The sequence below is a fragment of the Protopterus annectens genome, chromosome 7.part0, assembly GCF_019279795.1.
Source record: "Protopterus annectens isolate FY-2018-M chromosome 7.part0, PAN1.0, whole genome shotgun sequence".
Classification (NCBI taxonomy): domain Eukaryota; kingdom Metazoa; phylum Chordata; order Ceratodontiformes; family Protopteridae; genus Protopterus; species Protopterus annectens.
The window spans coordinates 1,577,232,151-1,577,253,726 of record NC_056739.1 but is presented as its reverse complement, the minus strand read 5'-3'; the positions used below and the strand labels follow the sequence as shown (position 1 = coordinate 1,577,253,726).

General features: G+C 45.5%; 1 protein-coding gene across 5 annotated transcripts in view; it reads left to right on the top strand.

The window, feature by feature from the left end:
- PHF2 (PHD finger protein 2) overlaps nt 1-21,576 on the top strand; it is a 3,400,138-nt gene that overhangs the window by 2,071,103 nt on the left and 1,307,459 nt on the right. For all 5 annotated transcript variants that reach the window (XM_044078128.1, XM_044078127.1, XM_044078125.1 and 2 more), the window contains exon 14: nt 14,246-14,365. In XM_044078128.1, coding sequence (XP_043934063.1) covers nt 14,246-14,365 — 120 coding nt within the window. The remainder of the gene's footprint in view (nt 1-14,245; nt 14,366-21,576) is intronic.

Here is a 21,576-nt window from a genome sequence, read left to right as displayed (position 1 = left end):
TGATTCAAATGGACAGTCAGGAATTGCTATTTCAGCACCTGACATTTGTAAAGAGACTTCTAACTTCACTGGGGTATACTATCAATGAAAAGAAATCACATCTGGTACCCAGCCAAAATATTGTATTCCTGGGAGCAAGCTTGAACACCACTTCCCAGATGGCATTCCTCTCTCCAGAAACACAGATTTATTTGACAAACTACTTCAGTCTACTGGCCACCCAAACCCAGCTATATGAAAGAAAAATACTGCAAGCCCTAGGGTTCCTGGCCTCTTGCATTTTACTAATTTCATATGCAAGACTGCATATGATGAAACTTCAGTGGTACTTAAAAAGTCTCCGGTGTCAACATTCTCAGGACCTGGAAACGATTCCTATCATTCCTTGCCTAAGAACAGAGTTCCTTTGGTGGGCAGAGGCATGCTACCACAACAAGGGACTCCCTTTCACTCAACCCCCCACCGCCCAAACCCTAACAACAGATACATCAGTGTATGCATGGGGGGCTCATATGGCAGGAAAATGCATTTAAGACAAGTGGAGCCCAAAACAAATGCACCTGCATGTTAGTCAGAAAGAAATGTTAGCTGTACAGAATGCACTGACATCCTTCAAAAACCTTATTCTTCCAGGGCAACTATCGATAAAGACAGACAACATCACAGGTATGTGGTACATAAACAACCAGGGGGGGAACCCATTCCTACCCACTCTGCAGGTTAGCCATGGCTCTGTGGAACACAGCCTTGAGCAATCAAGTGCACCTGCAAGCTCAATTCCTGCCAGGCAAGCTAAATTCACTGGCAGATGATGTAAGCAGAAATCTAATGGACCCACACAAGTGGAAACTGGAACCCAAATCATTCAAGCTTCTGATCCACAGGTGGGGGGCACCAGAGGTGGACCTCTTTGCTTCCCTGCAGAACTATCAATTGAGCAAATATTGCACCAGAACTCCCCACAGCCAAGCATGGAAAGTGGATGCCCTGTCCTTCACATGAGAAAACCTCTCAATCTATGTCTTTCCTCCTCTGTCCTTCCTCTCAAAGGTTCTACTAAAGATCAAACAGGATAAGCCAAGAACAATTCTGATTGCACCAGACTGGCCACGCCAGCACTGGTACCCACGTTTGTGCAGTCTGACAGTAGTGCCACCATTGCACCTGCCTCAGATGTTCTTCGTGTTTCACTGTTGCAGTCATCACATTTGGGTTATCTGACTGCAGGTAGCCCTCAGCTGGCCTGAATTGCAGAATCTTTGGATTTCTGAGTCGGATGCTGTCGCTTCTTCCATAATGTCAGGTCATCAGGGGTATAAACCATGCAGCCGATGCCATCAAATCAGTCTTTTTTGCCGTGCAGTGCCCAAAGCAGAAGCAGTTTGCAAGTGCCGGTCGGCCGTCTCCTGAAATTTTCGTTTTCGGGTTTCAGACCCGAAGTTTTCAAAAAAGATAAGTACCCCATTGGGGATCCCTTTTCTTGCTCGGACCGATGTCAGTAAAAGTTAACAATTGTCTTGCTTGTGGAAAGCAAACACCTCATAGAGATTTTCATTCTTACTGTATCCCCTGTCGCTGTCGGTTTTGTGCCTTGTTCAACGCCCGTACTATTCGTCAGGCTATTTTTGCAGCCAATTACTTTCGTACTCGATCTCCATACTTCATTAAGCCATCCGACTACCGATCTTCCGAAAAAACGTAAGGATAAAGACAGAGACAGACTGCATAGGTTTTGCAACACCTGGCATTCGTAAGTAAACTTCTAACCTCACTGGGGTACCCCGTCAACGAAAAGAAATCTCACCTAGTACCCTGCCAGCAGATTGTATTCCTGGGAGCAACCTTGAACACAACTTCCCAGATGGCATTCCTCACTCCAGAGAAACAAGTTTATTTGACAACCTACTTCAAACTATTAGCCACAAAACCCCAGCTATCTGCAAGGAAAATACAGCAAGCTCTGGGGTTCATGGCCTCTTGCATTCTACTAATTCCATATGCAAGACTGCATATGAGGAAACTCCAATGGTATCTAAAAAGCCTGTGGTGTCAACATTCTCAGGACCTGGAAACAATGATTTCTGTCATTCCTTGTATGAAGACAGAGTTCCTTTGGTGGGCAGAGGCCTGCTACCACAACAAGGGGCTCCCTTTCACTCTACCCCCTGCCGCTCAAACCCTAACAACAGACGCATCAGACTATGTATGGGGGGCTCACATGGCAGGGCAGTGCATTCAAGGCAAACGGAACCCGTGACAGATGCACCTGCATATCAATCAGAAAGAAGTGTTAGCTGTACAGAATGCTCTGACAGCCTTCAAAGACCGTATTCTTTCAAGACAAACTATTGGTAAAGACAGACAACACCACAGTTATGTGGTGGGGAACCCACTCGTACCCTCTCTGCAGACAAGCCATGGCTCTGTGGAACACAGCCTTGAGCTACCAAGTACACCTACAAGCACAATTCCTGCCAGGCATACTAAATTCACTGGCAGATGACTTAAGCAGAAATCTCATGGACCCACACAAATGGAAACTAGAACCCGAAGTATTCAACCTCTTGAGGAACAAATGGGGGACTCCAGAGGTAGACCTGGTTGCCTCCCCTCAGATCTACCAATTGAACAAATTCTGCACAAGAACTCCCCACAGTCAAGCTTGGAAAGTGGATGCCCTGTCCTTTACCTGGGAAAGCCTCTCGGTTTATGCCTTTCCCCCTCTGCCTCTCCTCTTGAAGGTTCTACTAAAGATCAAACAGGACAAGCCAAGGACAACACTTATTGCACCAGACTGGCCACGCCAGCACTGGTACCCCCTCTTGCGCAGTATGACACTGCTACAACTATGGCACCTGCCTCAGACCCCTTCCCTGCTGTCCCAGCAGGCGGGCCAAATTCTGCACCCTCAGTTTCAAACCCGGAACCTTGCAACCTGGCTAATTCCTTGAGCTCTTCTCTAGCATCCCTCAATAAGCAGGTGCTGGATGTCATTCTGGAGGCAAGGAGGCCTAGTACTAGAAAATCCTATGCTGAAAAGTGGAAAAGATACTGTTCCTGGAGCCAGGCTCATGGGATGGGCACAACGGTGCCCAGCTTACCTCATATTCTAGAGTACTTATCAGAAATGCTCCACAAGGGCCTATCCTTCTCGTCAATTAAAATTCATGCCTCTGCCATTTCAGCACATTATAATACTGAGCCACCCCTCTTCCCTCACCCCTTGCTAAAACAATTCCTTAGAGGGGCCAAACATTTAAGACCCCCCAGGAGAGCTCCCACTCCAGCCTGGGACCTTAACTTTGTATTGGAAAAGCTCACTCTTCCCCCCTTTGAGCCAGCTGCAACAGCAGAGTTGAAACTCCTTTCTTGGAAAACAGCCTTCCTTCTAGCCATCACTTCAGCAAGAAGAGTGTCTGAATTACAGGCCCTCATGGCAGTGGAACCCTTCATTATCTTCCATGCGGACAGGGTTTCCCTCAGGACCAATCCTTCCTTTATGCCCAAGGTGGTGTCTAGTGTGGCCCTAAATCAGTCCATTAATTTGCCTACTTTTTTCCCTAATCCACAAAACAAAGGGGGACGAATACTGCACTCTGTGGACATGCACAGACAACTTAGATTCTATTTGAACAGAACTAAGCCTCTCAGAAAATCTGAACAGCTGCTAGTTGGCTTTGCTGCAGGGGCAGAGGGAAAGGCCCTTTCAAAGCAAACCATTTCCAAATGGATAGCCCATTGCATTCATTTCTGCTACAAGCACCATGGAAAACCTACCTCACAGGGGATAAGATCACATTCCACCAGGGCTGCATCTACCTCTGTGGCATTTCTCAGAGGAGTCCCTACCAGGGACATCCTAGAAGCTGCTAACTGGAGCTCTGTACATACCTTCACCAAGCATTGCCACATGCCTAGCTTGTCTAAATCCAGAGCTGGATTTGCCACTGCAGTCTTGCAGGACTTATTAGCTGGCCCTAATGCTCTTTAACTTCCTTCTCCCTTCCTTAGCTTTGGGAATCAACCTAAATGTAATGACTGCAACAGTGAAACACAAAGAACATAGTACAGTTGTGTACACATACCATAAATGTAGATGTTCGAGTGTATTCACTGTTGCAGTCCTGGTTACCCTCCCTCCAGCCCCCTGACTTCTCTTGGCTCTACCTTTCCTTCTTGTTGGTATATTTATTTTTTCTTGTGTATTTGCTTTTTGATAGGGGTGTACCATACCATATAATTACTTCCTATTGTGGGGGCACCTGACATCTGGGGCAAGAAAAACTGATGTAATGGCATCGGCTGCATGTTTTATACCCCTGACGACCTGACATCATGGAAGAAGCGACAGCATCTGACGCAGAAATCCGAAGACTCTGGTATTCAGGCCGGCTGAGGGCTACGTGCAGGCAGTTAACGCAAATGTGATGACTGCAACAGTGAATACACTCAAACATTTACATTTATGGTACGTGTACACAACTGTACTATCCCTTCCCTGCTGTCCCAGCAGGAGGGCCAGATTTTGCATCTTCAGCTGCAAACCCTGAACCTAGCAGCCTGGCTCATCCCCTGAACACTTCACCAGCAACCCTCAGTAAACTGGTGCTGGATGTCATCTTTAAGGCAAGGAGGCCTAGTACTAGGAAATCCTGTTAAAAAAAGTGGAAAAGATACTGTTCTTGTAGCCAGTCTCGGAATGGACACAACCATGCCCAACTTACCTCAAATCCTAAATTACCTAACGGAACTGCTCCACAAAGGCCTATCCTTCTCTTCAATTAAGATTCATGCCTCTGCCATCTTAGCTCATTACAATACTGAGCAAACCCTTTTCTCTCACTGTCTTGTCAAACAGTTCCTGAGAGGAGCCAAAAATGTAAGACCCCCCCCCCCCGGGGGGGGAGCTCCCACTCCAGCCTCAGACCTTAACTTTGTACTGGAGAAGCTCACGCTTCCTCCCTTTGAACCTGCTGCTACAGCAGAGTTAAAATTCCTCTCTTGGAAAACAGCCTTACTTCTAGCTATCACTTCAGCAAGAAGAGTGTCTGAATTGCAGACCCTTATGGCCGTGCAACCCTTCATTATCTTCCATGCGGACAGGGTTTCCCTCAGGACTAACCCCTCATTTATCCCCAAGGTGGTATCTAGTGTGGGTTTAAACCAATCCATTCATTTGACAACCTTTTTCCCTAATCAAAAGAATAAAGGGGAAAGGATCCTGCACTCCCTGGACATGCACAGGCAGCTTAGGTTCTACCTGGACATGACTAAATCTTTCAGAAAATCTAACCAGCAGCCTGTCAGCTTTGCTACAGGGGCAGAGGGCAAGGCCATTTCAAAGCAAACCATTTCTAAATGGCTAGCACACTGGATCAATTTCTGCTACAAACACCATGGAAAACCTACCCCACAGGGGATCAGAACTCATTCCACTAGGGCTACTTCCACCTCTACAGTATTTCTCAGGGGAGTCTCTACCAAGGACATCCTGGAAGCTACAACCTGGAGTTCTGTACACACCTTCACCAAGCATTACCACTTACCTATCTTTTCTAAATCCAGAGCTGGATTTGCCACAGCAGTCTTACAAGGCCTGCTAGCCAGCCCTAATACTTCTTGACTGCCTCCACCCTTCCTCAGCTTTGGGAATCAACCCAAGTGTGATGACTGCAACAGTGAAACACGAAGAACATAGTGCAGTTGTGTACACTTATAAATGTAGATGTTCGGGTGTATTCACTGTTTCAGTCCTGGTTACCCTCTCTCCAGCCCCCTGACTTCTCTGTACTTTCTACCTATCCTTTTTTTTGGCCATATCTTATAACAATGGTATTTACATTTTACTGGGGGTGTTCCACACCATGTAATTGCTTCCTATTTTGGGGGGTCCTGACATCTGGGGAAGAAAAACTGATGTAATGGCATCAGCTGCATGTTTTATACCCCTGACTATCTGACGTCATGGAAGAAGCGACAGCATCTGACACAGAAATCCCAAGACTCTGGTATTTGGGCCAACTGAGGGCTACCTGCAGGCAGATAACCCAAGTGTGATGACTGCAACAGTGAATACACTCAAACATCTACATTTATGGTAAGTGTACACAACTGTACATTCTGCTTTTTCCCTTTGTGATCTTATTTTTTGTATTATGAAATTTTCCATATCTGGGTGCCTTTGCCTCTATTTCTCTTCGAATATCTTTAGAGATGCTTTTTTTTTAAGCTAACTGATGTAGCTGGAGACATTGCTTCCCAGTGGAACCTTCAGACCTGAATAAAGTGGCAAGAAGGCTAAAAAGATCCATATACAATAACTTTGAACGGGGAATGACCCTAAGGTTTTCCAAATTGTGGATTAGAGACATGAACTCTCTACATTAGACTGCACACATCAAAGGAGAGCTGTCAGTTGAAAGAATTCTGTTCCAGCTACCTGCATGGGCAAGCAAGATAATTTCCTATCCTTTGGAAGAGAGAGCTTGTTTATGCCTTCCCACCTATTTCCATAAACAAATGAGAAGAGATAACATTAGGTGCATTTTAGTGGCCCTGTATGACCAAGAAAGCTTTGGTTCTCCCAGCTGGTTCAGCCAGCAGTATTGGGAGTTATTTTTGTGTGTTTATGTGGGATTGTTTATTCTTTGTGTGTGTTTTGGCATGGTTTTGAGAGATTTTGGGCATTAGTGTAGTGATGTTCTTCATCTCACATTGCTGCAGTCATAACTTATGGGTAGTCCGCTGTCCTCGGTCGGCCAGAATACCAAAGTATTAGGCTGACGTCGGTCATGGGCGCTCAGATCTGACGTCAGAGCGTCAAGGTATTAAAGCGCATGACCGACGTCATTTCCTCAGTCTTTTTTGCCGCATGGTCCGAAGCAGAAGCAGCGTTTGCAAGTGCCGTTCGGTGTTCTGAAATTTTCGTATTCTGAGTTTCAGACCGAAACCAAGTTGGGCTAAGTACCCCGTTGGGGAATATTTTTGTTTATTCTTGCCTCAGTTACTTCCGGATGTCAGAAAAAGTGAATAATTGTATTTCTTGTGGGAAACAGATACCGCATAGGGATTACCACTCTCTTTGTATTCCTTGTTTGGGACCGAGCACGTAGTAGGGTGTCGCTTTTGTGCTAGGTTTAATAAGCGCACCATTAAACGTAGGCTAGATTGTGCTAGGCTTGTCTTGATAAGCGGTGTAATTACAATATGCCGTCGGATCCTCCGGCGCCCGCTACAAGAAGCGCAAAGATAAATCTTTAAAGTCCAAACAGGATGACTCGTCCGTTCCGGACGCCGGTTCTTTAGACACTACGGTGGATTTGGTTGATCCGGCCGAAGTTTCAAATGAGTCTCAGGGGGAGACGTTGGTTTTGCAAGATTTGGCCTCTCAGGAGTCAGGTCAAGCTGAGGGGGCCTCTCAGGTTACTGTTCTCCCTTCTTTGCCTAAGGTGGTTAGGCCTTCTCCTTCTGTGTCTAAGGTGCCCTCCAAAGGCAGGCCTGGTTTGCCTTCCACAGGTGTCAGTCCTAGCTCTGCAGGTTCTGTGCCTAAAAAACATATGCTTAAAATGGCAGAAGATTTAATTACTTTAATCAGGGGTTCTATGCCCCCTCCTGATAAGAGGCCTAGGGTGGAGCCAGAAATGGAAAGTTTGGAGCAGGCTTCAGATTACTCAGAGTCTTGACTGAAGACATTCAGGATTTTCCTCCTTATTCTGATTCAGACGCAGAGGATTCCACTCCTTCTGCTTCTCCTCCAGAGGATTTTTCTTTTTCAGAAACCCTGCATTCCATGAGGGAGCATTTTAAATGGGAAGGTCAGGATTTCTCAGATTCTAGGAAGAGGCTTAGGGAATTTTTATTTTTACCATAGCATAGGCCCTTGGCTATTCCTCCTGTTTTGGATGTTGTTCAAGACGTTTTCTCTGAGGCTTCCCTTAATCCAGACTCTTTGCCTCCTGCGCCAGTTAAGCCAGATAGGTATTACAGAGTGCCTGAGGCTCATAAATATCTGTATAGAAGCCCTAGGGCCGATCCAGAAACTATTAGTCAGGGACCTAAGGGTGTCAGGGCTTCTGTTGTAAAGAATCCAGTTCCTTTGGATAAGGAGGCTAGAGCTTTGGAAAGGTGGGGTAAGAAAGTGTATACCTCTTCCACTTTAGCAATGAGGGCTTTGAATTGCCAGTTTCATATGTTGAAGTACCAGAATTTTCTCCTTACTCAGTTAAAATCTAAAATGGATGCTTTGGCAGAGGGCATAGAGTGTAAGGAATTACAGGATTTGGTACATGCCTCTGATCAAGTGGGTAAGCATGCTTTGCAGTGTGGTTTTGATGCTTTGCAGGCTTCCTCCAGGGTGGCTGCCACTGGTTCAGTTATTCGCAGGCACGCCTGGCTTAAGGATCAGAATTTGTCAGAGCATGTTAAAGCTAGGATTTTAGATGCTCCTTTGCAGTCTGAAGTTTTGTTTGGTTCTCCTGTGGAGTCTGTCTTGCAAAAAATGGAAGACAAGGCTAAGTCTATGCAGACTGTTAAAGATTTTTTGCAGGTGCAGCCCCCTAAGTTTAGCAGGAACTGGCCTGCTAAGGGTTGGTCTTACCCTTCTTCTGATTCACAGTCTAGGGGTAGATCTAGACGTGGTAGGGGCAGAGCTCAGAGTTCTTTCAGGCCTAGGCCGTGGAGTTCACCAGCACAATCTACAGATGAGGGCAGGGGCCAGTCCTTTCGTAAACAGGCCCAATGACCTGCATCTTCAGCTGCCAGATCCTTCCTGTCTGGCAGCTCCTTTGGGAGGAAAGTTGGCACTCTTCAAGCAAAATTGGTTTCTAGTCACCCAGGACAAATGGGTGTTGGACATTATAGACCGAGGCTACAAGTTTTATTTCCACACATTGCCTCCTTTCAAAGGCATGCCAGACGTTCCTCCTCAGCAAAGGTTAGAGGCTCACAAGCAGATTTCTTTACTTCTTCAAATGGGGGCTATACAGCAGGTCCCTCTGTCAGAAGTGGGCCTCGGATTTTACTCTCGCCTATTTCTTGTACCAAAGAAAGGAAACACTTGGAGGCCAATCTTGGATTTATCTATCCTCAACACATATCTGGACATTCCAAAATTCAAAATGTTGACGTTGCAACAACTTCTGCCTCTGTTGGGCAAAGATCACTGGATGGTAACTCTGGATCTCAAAGAGGCTTATCTTCATGTTCCTATCAGGCTCAGTTGCAGGAGATTCCTGCATTTTCGGGCTGGGACTTTACATTATCATTTCTCTGCATTGCCCTTTGGCTTATCTACTGCGCCCAGGGTATTCACAAAAGTTCTGGCTCCAGTGATAGCCTTCTTCAGGTTAAGAGGAATACAAATTTATCCTTACTTGGACGATTGCCTGATTCTTGCTCAAGACAAGCACGAGCTTCTTCACCATCTGCAGTATGTTATGACAGTGTTAAGGTGCCTAGGGTATTCTGTGAACGAAACAAAGTCCAGTCTAGTACCCTCTCAGGAAATGTGCTTTCTGGGTGTGAGACTGAATACAGCTTCCCAGATGGCCTTTTTGACCCCGGACAAGCAAAAGATTCTTACACTTTACTTCCATCAATTGTCTCTACGGTCCAGGCTGACTGCAAGGACAGTCCTTCAAGCCTTGGGGTTCATGGCATCTTGTATTCTGGTGCTTCCCAATGCCAAACTGCATATGAGGAAGCTACAATGGTATCTCAAAAATGTATGGACACAACACTGCCAAGATCTGGACACTGTCATTCAGATAATACCTTGCATTCAAAAGGAATTTTTGTGGTGGGCTCAGGAATGTCACCTAAACAAGGGACTCTCTGTGACCCGACCAGAGGTGAGTCAGATTTTAACGACGGATGCCTCGGACAAGGCCCTGGGAGCACACCTCAATGGAAAATGGGTTCAAGACACGTGGCCTGCCAGACTTCAACATTTACATATCAACTTGAAGGAAATGTTAGCAGTCCAGTTTGCATTGATGGCTTTCAAGGATTTACTTCTCCCAGGGCAGGTATTGATTCAAACAGACAACACAACTGTCATGTGGTACATCAACAAGCAAGGGGGAACCCATTCGTACCCTCTTTGCAGGCAAGCTATGATTTTGTGGGAGACTGCTCTCAGTTTGCAACTCACTCTTCAAGCAAGGTTTCTGCCAGGAGCACAGAACTCCTTAGCAGATGTTTTGAGCAGACAGATAGTGGATCCCCACGAGTGGAAATTGGATCCTCGTGTATTTCGACAGTTGACAATGACATGGGGGACTCCAGACATAGATCTGTTCGCTTCTCCACTAAATTTCCAGGTGCCAAAGTTTTGCACAAAGATGTTTCATCCCACAGCTTGGAAAGTGGATGCTCTATCCTTCAGTTGGAGCAATCTTAACGTCTATGCCTTTCCGCCTCTGCCTCTTCTTCCAAAGGTTCTCTTGAAGGTCAGACAAGATAAGCCCTCCATGATTCTAATAGCTCCAGACTGGCCTCGACAGCACTGGTACCCTCTGCTGAGGAGTTTAGTATGGGAACCTCCTTACCCTTTGCCTTTGATTCCACACCTTTTGACTCAGGAGGGCAATCATTTCCTCAATGTCAGGATTCAGTCCCTGCATCTAACAGCCTGGCATATTCTGTTCTAGAACCTGGAGGGTCGCAGCTTCCTCAACAAGTTTTGAATGTTATTTTGGAGGCCAGGAGGCCTAGTACAAGGAAAGTTTATGCTGATAAATGGAGGAGATTTTTTATTTGGAGCAAAGCAAAGAGCTTTGATATTTCCAGGCCTGATTTGAGTGTTTCTCTTCAATATCTTACAGAATTATTGGACAAGGGTTTGTCTTTCTCCTCTATAAAAGTTCATGCTGCAGCCATTTCTGCTCACTATGACTGTGATCCACCATTATTCTCTCATCCTTTGTTAAAGCAATTCCTTAGGGGGGCAAAGAATATAAGACCCCCGCGTAGAGCTCCTACTCCTGCTTGGGATCTCAATTTTGTGTTGGAAAAACTTACTTTACCTCCTTTTGAACCTGCAGCTACAGCTGAGTTAAAGTTTTTGTCTTGGAAGACTGCTTTTTTGTTGGCCATTACGTCTGCTAGAAGGGTTTCTGAATTACAGGCTCTAATGGCAGTTGAACCATTCCTGATTTTTCATAAGGACAGGGTATCTCTGCGTACTAAGCCTACTTTCATGCCTAAAGTGGTTTCAAATGTGGCCTTGAACCAATCTATTCATTTGCCTACTTTTTATGCAGATCCCCAAAATAAAGGGGAGAAAATTTTGCACACTTTGGATATTCACAGGCAGTTGCGTTATTATTTGAGCAAGACTAAAGGGTTCAGACAGTCTCAGCAGTTGTTTGTTTCTTTTGCTTTGGGTTCTCAGGGGAAACCTGTTTCAAAACAAACTATTTCTAAGTGGATTGGCTTTTGTATTGCTTTTTGTTATTCTCACCATGGTAAGGAGATTCCAGCTGGAATCAGGCCTCACTCCACTAGGGCTACTGCCACTTCTACTGCTTTTTTGAGGGGGCTAGCTACTAAAGATATTTTGGAAGCAGCTACTTGGAGTTCAGTGCACACTTTTTCTAAACATTACCATCTTCCTCTTTATTCCAAATCTAGGGCTGGATTTGCCACTGCAATCTTGCAGGGCATTTTGGCAGCCCCCAATGCTTTATGATTTTGCCAGCCTCCCTTTGCCTCTGCTTTGGGATTCTACCCATAAGTTATGACTGCAGCAATGTGAGATGAAGAACATAGTACAGTTTTGTGCCTACCATAAATGTAGATGTTCGAAGATCCACATTGCTGCAGTCCAATTTACCCTCCCTCCTTCCCCTCTGTAGTTTGGAGTGGTGGTATGATTTGGGTTGTAGCTGTTTTTTGTACATGGTTTTAGGGAGTTATTCTATTTTTGGCTGTGGCCTTTATTTTTAGGGCCTTCTGACATCTGGGGCAAGAAAAGACTGAGGAAATGACGTCGGTCATGCGCTTTAATACCTTGACGCTCTGACGTCAGATCTGAGCGCCCATGACCGACGTCAGCCTAATACTTTGGTATTCGGGTCGACCGAGGACAGCGGACTACCCATAAGTTATGACTGCAGCAATGTGGATCTTCGAACATCTACATTTATGGTAGGCACAAAACTGTACTTTTCTTATATTATATAGGATGTGGCAGCGTGTTGCAACTAGTTAGTGGCTTAGAAAGTGTTTATGTAGAACACGGGAATTTAAATGTGAAGCTAAATGTAATGTAGAAATTGTTGGGTGAATGATGTCTGTATAGTAGGTCAAGATGATATATTTATCTGTATGCCACTTTTTGATCCTTGCTTATTGTACATATGTACACATGTAACTTTAGTATTTACTCAGTATGTCACTTTTCAGTCCTATTTTTTCCTATTGTTCTTCTGTCTCCACCACCTCAGTGGACATTTACCATATCTTATGAGCTTGGTTAATGTAAAACTAGTTTGGAGCAAAAGCTTCAGAGTCTGTGTTGACACTGGTTCTGTGCTATGACAGATTTGTGATACTGGATGATGTGATGTTTTGCTGTTTTGTTCCCAAAGTTATGATCATCTCAGAATTAAATGATTTTTCCAAAAAAAAGCAGGCTGCATGTCATGATGGTAGCAGCAGGTGGAGCCAGCCCTGTCCTTCCATTCTACTACCGCATAGATGTACTACTACCGTGTTAATTTACTGTGGTCATAGAATTCCTGTAGATGGATGACTGCTGGAGTAAGATTTTATATGCAAGAGAACTAGCTCAAAAAGTGCTAGAATTAATAAATGCTCTGCCCCCCCCCCCCCACCACACACACACACACACACACACACACACACACACACACACACACACACTTGTACACTTTCAAGCCCCCATGTTTAGCATTAAGGGATAAAGCTTGAATTATATACCAAGCAAATCAAGTACAGTTAGAAGCTGAAGCACCTATAGAGGCTGGAGTGAATGGGAATTGGTTGGCTAGGCTTTGCCTTCTGCCCACTGTTCAGAGGGGACAATTGAGTGATGTGCAGGCAGACATGCTACTTTTGTAGTTTGAGTAGAGAAGGAGTTTGGAACAGAAATCTCAGGTAGGCAGGTGAGTGAACTTTAGAGAGGAGGAAGACATATTTAAATGATGCTTATTTGCAGGCAGTGGCCTACAAAATTAAATGCCAGTGCATATGGAAGGTAGAGCTCTACAAAAGTAGCCAAGATACTACCTTCAATGAACCCGGATTTCTACATATAAAGGGGAGGGTGACCCCCAGCTTGTGGCTTATCTGATGAATCTTCTTCTTCTTCTTCTTTCTTTCTGCTGCTCCCATTAGGGGTCACCAGAGTGTATTATCTGTTTCCATTTCTTCCTGTCCTCTGCATCTTGCTCTGTCACACCAACCAGCCCTTCCTCTTTTACTCTTACCTGGCAGCTCCATCCTTAGCATCTTTCAGCTAATATACCCAGCATCCCTACTCAGCACATGTCCAAACCAACGCAATCTCACCTCTCTGGCTTTGTCTCCAAACTGTCCAACCTGAGCTGACCCTGTAATGTACTCTCATCTAATCCTGTCCATCCACGTCACACCTAATGCAAATCTTAACATCTGTATCTCTAACAACTCCAGCTATGACTCCTGTCTTTTCATCAGTGCACATCACACTTATTCTTAAAAATCGGTACCAATACACTTCTTCTCCACTCCTCAGGCATCCTCTCACTTTCCAAGACTTCATTAAACAATCTGGTTAAAAACCTCACTGCCATCTCTCCTAAACAACTCCATGGTTCCACAGGTATGCCATCTGGACCCACAGCCTTTCCATTCTTCATCCTTTATAGCTGTCTTACTTCCTCCTTGCTAATCCGTTGTACTTTCTAATTTACTGTCTCGACACATCCAACCTTCTCTCTCTCTCTCTCTCTCTCTCTCTCTCTCTCTCTCTCTCTCTCTCTCTCTCATTCTCTTTATTCATCAGCCCCTCAAAGTACTCTTTCCATCTGCTGAACACACTCTCCTTGCTTATCTGGCGAATCCTAAATAAGTATACAAACGGAGGTGATAAAGAGTTCATGATAGTTTGTGGCCACTAAATCTAAAATATCATTCTAGTGCACTGCTTTAAATGCTGTTCTTATCTACATTCCTGTATTCTTTGAAAATTATTTCTTGTGATCTTTGAAAAGTATCTGTAATTTTGCTGTTTTGTTTTCAGGCTATGAAAACCTTATTAAGTGTTCCTAACAAAGAAGTTACAAATAAGCAGAATGATGCGGAAAAGTTCGAAGTCCGGGAGCAGAACAAAATCAAAACTGAGGCTAAATGGAAGTATAAGGTAAGTTTAATTATTTTAAACTCTTTTTATCCTCATTGACTGCTTGCCTGCAACTGGACCTTTCATAAACTGATTGCCAATAGTCACTCTTTGGGTGAGAGACAGTCAAAGAAATTCACTATTCAAGTAGCCACAGGTATTTTCCACTTTTAGCCCTGACTGCCCTATCTATGTGGTTGCCTGATAGTTACACTCCACAATATTATTGCAGTTACCTAATGTCTCTATTACTTGGTCTGGATTTTAGGTTCTTTTGGACAATGCAGTGGTGCAACGGTAGCATTGTCGCCTCACAGCAAGAGGTTCTCTGGTTCGATTCTTGGCTGCAGTGCCTTCTGAGTGGAGTCTGCATGTCCTCCCTGCATTCATGTGGGTTTTCCCCAGGTGCTCCAGTTTCTTGTCACGGTTCAAAGATGTGCATCTGGAGAGTTTCTCCCTAGGCCTCCACTGAAAATTGGCTGTGTTCCAAGTCAGACTTTCCTGGTAAACAAATGTTAAATCAAAATAAATTAGTAAGTACAAGGTTAGCTGTTCTTGTGGGCCATTTTAAGCCTGGTCAGTTTCCCTTTTCCTGCTTGAAATAACCTATCCCATTTGATTATAGATTGGGTTTACCCATCCCATGGTTGATAATGATATATTACATATAATGAAAAAACTGGGATCATACCATAGATAATTTCAGGGACCCCCCCCCCAAGTGCATGGGATAAATCATTTAGGAGCTGCCTCTCTTTGTTAGTAGTACAGGGGGCAGTCCTGGGGTAAATTTTCTTTTTCCCATCCATAAATGTAAGTTACACTTAAATATGGACATGGATGAACATTATTTTATGTGGATGGAAAGTCTGTTCCACAGCAGTGGTATCATCTACAAGATATACCCGTCCCTCCAAACCATTCTGTTGATATTACAGAAGAGGTTTAGATCCCTAGACCAAGTATTTCAGTTGCCATTTGACTTGCTGGTGTGCCAATAAATCCATCAGTAATGGGATGAGGAATGTCTTGTATGCCAGACACAGGTCACCTCTTAGCAGTCTATAAGAAAGAGAGTGTAGTGAGAGGGCTTTGAAGGACATGTTGTTTAGGCCTTGTATACTTTTAAGATAACCTTGTGGGAGTTTTAGTTGTTGCATGCGTCTGGACAGATGCATGGCAAAGAGGGCATTATATTTAATGATTGTTGTAATGAGTGCTGAGTAAAGGGGACAATGATCCATAAGATTGAGACAGAATCCTTCTGTTTATAAGGTGTGCAGTATAGAAGGACTTTCTCACCACAATAGACACATGTTGGTCAATGTTAGGTCACTAGCCACACAAGTTCCCAGATCCCGAGCAACTGAGTCATGTCATAGGGGCATATTTTCAATGTAGTAGTTCTATGGGTAGATGACTTCATAAAGGATACAGTAATGCATTTTTTTGGCATTTAGTTTCAATCCATGATTTTGGCACCAGTTATTTCTTGCCACACTATTTATTTCCTGGACCCTGTCTAGCAGGGCGACTGACGTGATCCCCGGGGTGAATTTCCTTTCTCCCATCCAATCGTCAAGGTTCCTTTTGAAGAGGGCAAAAGAGGCGCTCTGCTTGACATATATGGGCAGTCTATTCCAGAGTCTGGGGAGTCTCTGGGTCAGGAACCTATCCCTCCAGTATGTTTTTTTATTGTGATGACAAGGTTTAGATCCCTGGAGCGTGTGGCTCTGAGGGATTGGGATTTCTTTAAGTGTAGTATATCCTTATATCTATATCCTCGATATCCATAAATATCCCCTTGAATTATCTGTGATATGATCCCAGTTATTCTCATTAGGGTTGATATGCAGTTATTGAGCATGGAATGGGTAAGGCCAATATGTAACCAAACAGGATAGTTTATTTCGAGCACTAAAAGGGAAATTGGCTAGGCTTAAAATGTCCCGCAAGGGCAGCTGACCTAGTAATTATCTATGTACCATGTAAATAACAACTGGTGACCAGAAGTATGCACATTCCCATACATGTGCAGGTCCCAGCTACTGCGTCCATGGCCTTCTGTGATAACTTCTGTGTTTCTGAGCTTCTTCGAAATTAGCAGTGCAGTGGACTGAGCTGCCTTCTGTCTCTCAGGATGAGCTATCCACTGTCAAGTGCTTACTCCAGTTCTTCCAAACTAGCTTCTCTAGTACCTGGTTCGCTACTTGATCTTAAGTCATAGTATAGTGACTGTTCATAGGTTGGTACTAGGCTATCAGCCCTAGGGCCTATACAAGCCTAGCCATAACAATTCCCTGGATATTTCTTCCCACAATATTTACTTCGCTGGATCCCTGTCTAGCACGGCGACTAACATGATCCCTGGGGTGAATTTCCTATCTCCCATTCAATCGTCAAGGTTCCTTTTGAAGAGGCACAAGGAGGTGCTCTGCTTGACATGTATGGGCAATCTATTCCAGAGTATGGGGAGTCTCTGGGTCTGGAACCTATCCCTCCAGCATGTTTTGTTCATTGTGATGACAAGGTTTAGATGCCTGGAGCATGTGGCTCTCAGGGATTGGGATTTCTTTAAGTGGAGCATGTCCAACAGCTCAGGGTTTGACTTGGCCTTGTAAGTTAAGCAGAGATCGCCTCGGAGTAGACGGTATGCGACAGAGTATAGCTGGAGTTTTTTTAGATGGTCAGCATAGGGCATCTGCTTTAGGCCTGTTATTCTTTTAGTGAGGTATTTCTGCGGCCTTTCCAGCTGTTGCAGATGTCTTGTGATGTACATACCAAACGGGGCGTTGTACTCTATAATGGGTCTAATGAGGGATGAGTACAGTGGGACAATGACCTCCTTTTTTCTGGATGAAAAGCCCTTAGTGATGAGGTGTGCCACATAGAAGGATTTCCTGACTGTTGTGGTGATGTGGTTATCGAAGGTGAGACCACTGTCCACCTGTGTCCCTAAGTCTCTCATCACACTTTTGGTGTTTAGTGTACTGCCACCTATGTATAATTCATGGGTACATGTTTTTTTCCCAAAGGGGATAACTATACATTTCTTGGCATTAAGCTTGAGCCCATGGCTCTGGAACCAGTCATCTGTTTCTGTAAGGCCCTTTTGTAGAATATCTACATCATTTGGGGATTCAATAATGGCTCACTGTTTGCATTCGTCTGTGAACTTTGTTAGCCAGAGTCCTTTAGTGTTGGCCTGTATTTCAGAGAAGTAGATGCCAAAGAAGAGCGGTCCCAGGACTGAACCCTGAGGTACTCCACATGTCACTTGTCTGGAGCTGGATTTGGAGTCGGCTACTTTTACAGTCTGGGTTCGGTCAGTAAGCCAGTTGGCAACCATCGAATGATGTAGGGATTTATGCCCAGCGTAGTAAGTTTATATACAATTCCAGAGTAGGGGATGGTGTCGAAGGCCTTGGCGAGGTCCATATAAGCTGTGTGGACTGCCTTACCCTCGTCCACAGCTCTGGAGACTGATTCAAAGAAGTCATTCAGGTTCAGGAGACAAGATCGGCCCTTCATGAACCCAAATTGGGGGGTCCAGTGTTTGAAGGTTGCCATTGTCTTTGTTTATAAGTTCCATGATAATGCGTTCCATGCCCTTGCAGATCAGGCTCGTCAGACTGATGGGACGGTAGTTCCCGGAATCCAAGTTGGATCCCCCCTTGTGAAGTGGGATAACTGTAGCTGTGCACCACTCAGTGGGCATGAAGCCTGAGGTGAGGCTGTGATTAAACATGACACTTAGGTGAGGTGCCAGTTCATTTTGTAGTTCATGTAGTACACAACCCGGGATGTCATCTGGTCCCATGGATGCTGTATTCTTAGCTTTGGAAAGTGCGGTTTCTACCTGTGTGGCCGTGATTACCGGAATTTGGCAATCTTTTGGTATTGAGATGGGTCCTTTAGGGGGTGAGAGGGTGGTGAAGTTGGCACTAAATCGATCTGGCAGGTTATTGGCAATATCCTTGGGATCAGTGTATTTAATGCCATTCTGTTGTAGCTCAGAGCAGATCTGAGCATTGCCATTTAGATTCTTGACTTAACTATACAATGCCCTGTGGTTGTATTTGGAATCTTTGGCAATTTTATTTCCGTAACTAGCTTTGGAGGATTTTATGGGGGATCTCAGCTTCTTACTGAGGCTGGTTGTAGTACTGCATGTGTTAATTTGATGGAAAACATAATTTTTGTGGTTATACTTTTCTGAACTGTAACTTTCAACTATCAAGAATGGTGTTTTATCTTTATACATACAGTCTGAATTCATGTAGTAGCCCTGACTTTAATATAGCCATTGCAGCTGATTTTAAAGCTCATGCTTGTGGTCCCACAACTTTCAGCAGAGAGACACCCTTTTAGAAGTATTTCAGCAGTTGTGATTCTCCTTATTAACATAAGATGTTAAGTTGTCATTCTCGCCTTCTTTCTTGCTGGATGGGTTCGGAGCCGATCCTCGGCTCCGACTCGGCCTATACTATAGCTCGAGAGCTATTTTTTACCGGCTCGAGGCAGCCCTATATCCCACAATACCATGCGCTAACTCCCCAGATCTCGTTTGCCGCTTTGCTGCGAGGTTGCCTTTTTTTTGCCGGCTCAGGTCAGTAAAAGAAAATTTAGTAATTCTTCTAAACTTGAGGTTAGTTTTTGTCAGATTAGTTCCCATTGATATAGTTTTACCTAAATTACCTATTAGTAATTTTTTTTTTTTTTCGTTAAGCCCTACCCACCCCTTTAGTTAAACTTTCTAATCGGGCCTACAGGCTTAGTTTTTGTTTTCTCTCCCCCATTATTGTGTGTGTGAGTTGTTGTTTTAGTCAGCCCCTTAACTTCCCCTTGGTGTGAAAGTTGAATGAGTGGTTGTGCTGACTGTGTTACTGTTTTTATAGGGTAACTATGTCTAAAGAAGCTAAGGTCTCGGGATTCAAGAAGTGTGACTCGTGCTGTCAGAAAATGTCTCTGACAGACGGTCACACTTCTTGCGTCTACTGCTTGGGACCTTTGCACCTGCAGGACTCTTGTTCCGCATGCCACGGATTTAGTTCAAGAGTCCTGCAGGAGCATCGTAATAAACTTATTTTGAGGGGCTTATTGAAGCCCGATGACTCCCCGTCCAAGTCTGGCTCGGGGAAGTCGTCTAAGCCCTCCAAGCCCTCGGCTCCAGCTTCTGAGTCGAGGTCTGGTGAAACTGAGATCGCTCCGACATCAGCTCCAGCCAGAGCTGATGTGAGTAAGATCGTACCCGCTCTGAAACCTGTATCGGAGCCGACATCAGTGCGCAAGCACTCTAGATCCCTTCATTAGAGTCCATCCGATTGGCTCCAAGATCACCCCTTCTATCGGAGCGGAGTCATAGGACTCATTTCTCCAGGTCGTCTAGGCTTTCTGACCACGATATTGAGAGGGTGGTCAGTAGACTAATAAAATCTCAGGCACTGGCCCAAATACTCCAAAGCCCATCTCACCAGACTGTGGCTCCCTCGGTGCCGCCTTCGATTCCTCCTCCGACTCTCCAGTCGAGTTTGGAGACGGAGTTTGTCGGAACCGTAACCTTGCCCACGTCGGAGCCGATACTTCCACCTTCGGCTCCGGCGTCGTTGGCTCCGGCTTCTTCATTGGTACCGTCCGTGGAGAAGTCCGGGCGCCGAGACTCCATTGTCGGCTCTGAGGGGGTGAGTGGCATCGGACCCTTGTCCGACCCCGCTCTCCCTCTCGGAGCCTCGGCTCTGGTTAGTTCGGCCCCGACATCATTCTCGGAGCCTTCTCTGTTGGTGCCGGGGGCGGTTCTGGTGTCTTCGGAGCTGGGACTGTCTTCGGTGCCTGATAGGGGGGCTTTCGAGGTGATGAGGAGCGTGCTGGGTCCAGTGTCCACTCCAAGGTTGGGTTCTTCAGCTCCTCCCTTCACAGTGCCTGTTACGGTCTCTGGCCATCCTTTTGCAACTGATAGCAGAGATCCAACGCATATGGTACCCACTTTGGGCGTCTCATCCTCCTCCGAGGCCTCTCCTGAAGCTTCAGGAGAGCCACCGAGGAAAAGAAAGTGCAAGAGGAAGCACGAAGACTCCCCTGAGTCTGTAACCTCGGACACCGACTTGGATGAGTCAGAGGGCTCCCCCAGATCCCCCTCTGAAGATGTCTCCTTTTCAGACATACTAAAGATCCTGAAACAGAGGGGGATTTGGTCCACACTCAAACCCTCTGAGAACGAGTCGGTTTACCTTGATGCCTTTGGATCTCGCCCTTCCACCTCCTGGGTGTCCCCCCCTTTCGATCCACTGATGGAAGTGGTGGCCAAAAAGGCGTGGGCAGCTCCTGACTCCATGGAACCTACCCCTAGGAGGCCTTCAAAATTTATTTCTGCTCCAGTGGACAAGACATTTCTCACCAAAGGTGTCTCGGTAGATGCTATGGTGGTAGCAGCTGCCACTAAAAAGGAATTAGCTGATCCTTCTGTACCTGTTCATCCTCCTAACAAAGAGTCCAGGACCATGGACAGGTACGGTAAGCGGACATTTGCTTCAGCGATCTTTGCTGTGCGATCGCTGAACTATTTATGTCATTTCACCCGCCTTCAGAGAGATTTGCTCAAAGAACTGGGTGAAACTGTACAGGATCCTTCTGCTGCGGGGTATCAGGATAAGATTAACTCCCAGCTGGCTACCCTGAATTCTATTGCTAATTCCTCCATGCGGCTTATCTCTTATGCAGCCGATGGAGCGAGTAGGGCCGCAGACACAGGTGTTGCGTTGAGACGTCATACCTGGATGCGACTCTGTAATTTTACTGATCCCTTCAAGGCATCCTTCACCAACACCCCCTTTGATGGTTCAGAATTGTTTGGACCTCAGGTGAAGAATACTCTCACCATGTGCGAGCAAGATGGTAAGACTCTCTGCCGTGGGAGTCCATTTTTCCACACCATCTAGACCATACCCCAAAGGTCAGAAGGGTGGAAAGATGTGGTTCCGTAAACCACAGGGAGTCGCGCCCGCCGCAAGTGGTGAAATTCCCCCTAGAGGCAGGGGGAGGACAACAATAGATGCCGCCCCAGGGGCAGAGGGGGTCCACAGAACCAGGGTTCCAGGGAGTCCTTCCCTGACCAACCCTTTCAGCATCCCTGAGAAGCTGCCCGACTGTCCACCTTCGGAGGCAGTTGGGGGAAGATTATCTCTGTACCCGGAAGCCTGGCAATCCCTCTCTCAAGACAAATGGGTACAGTTGAT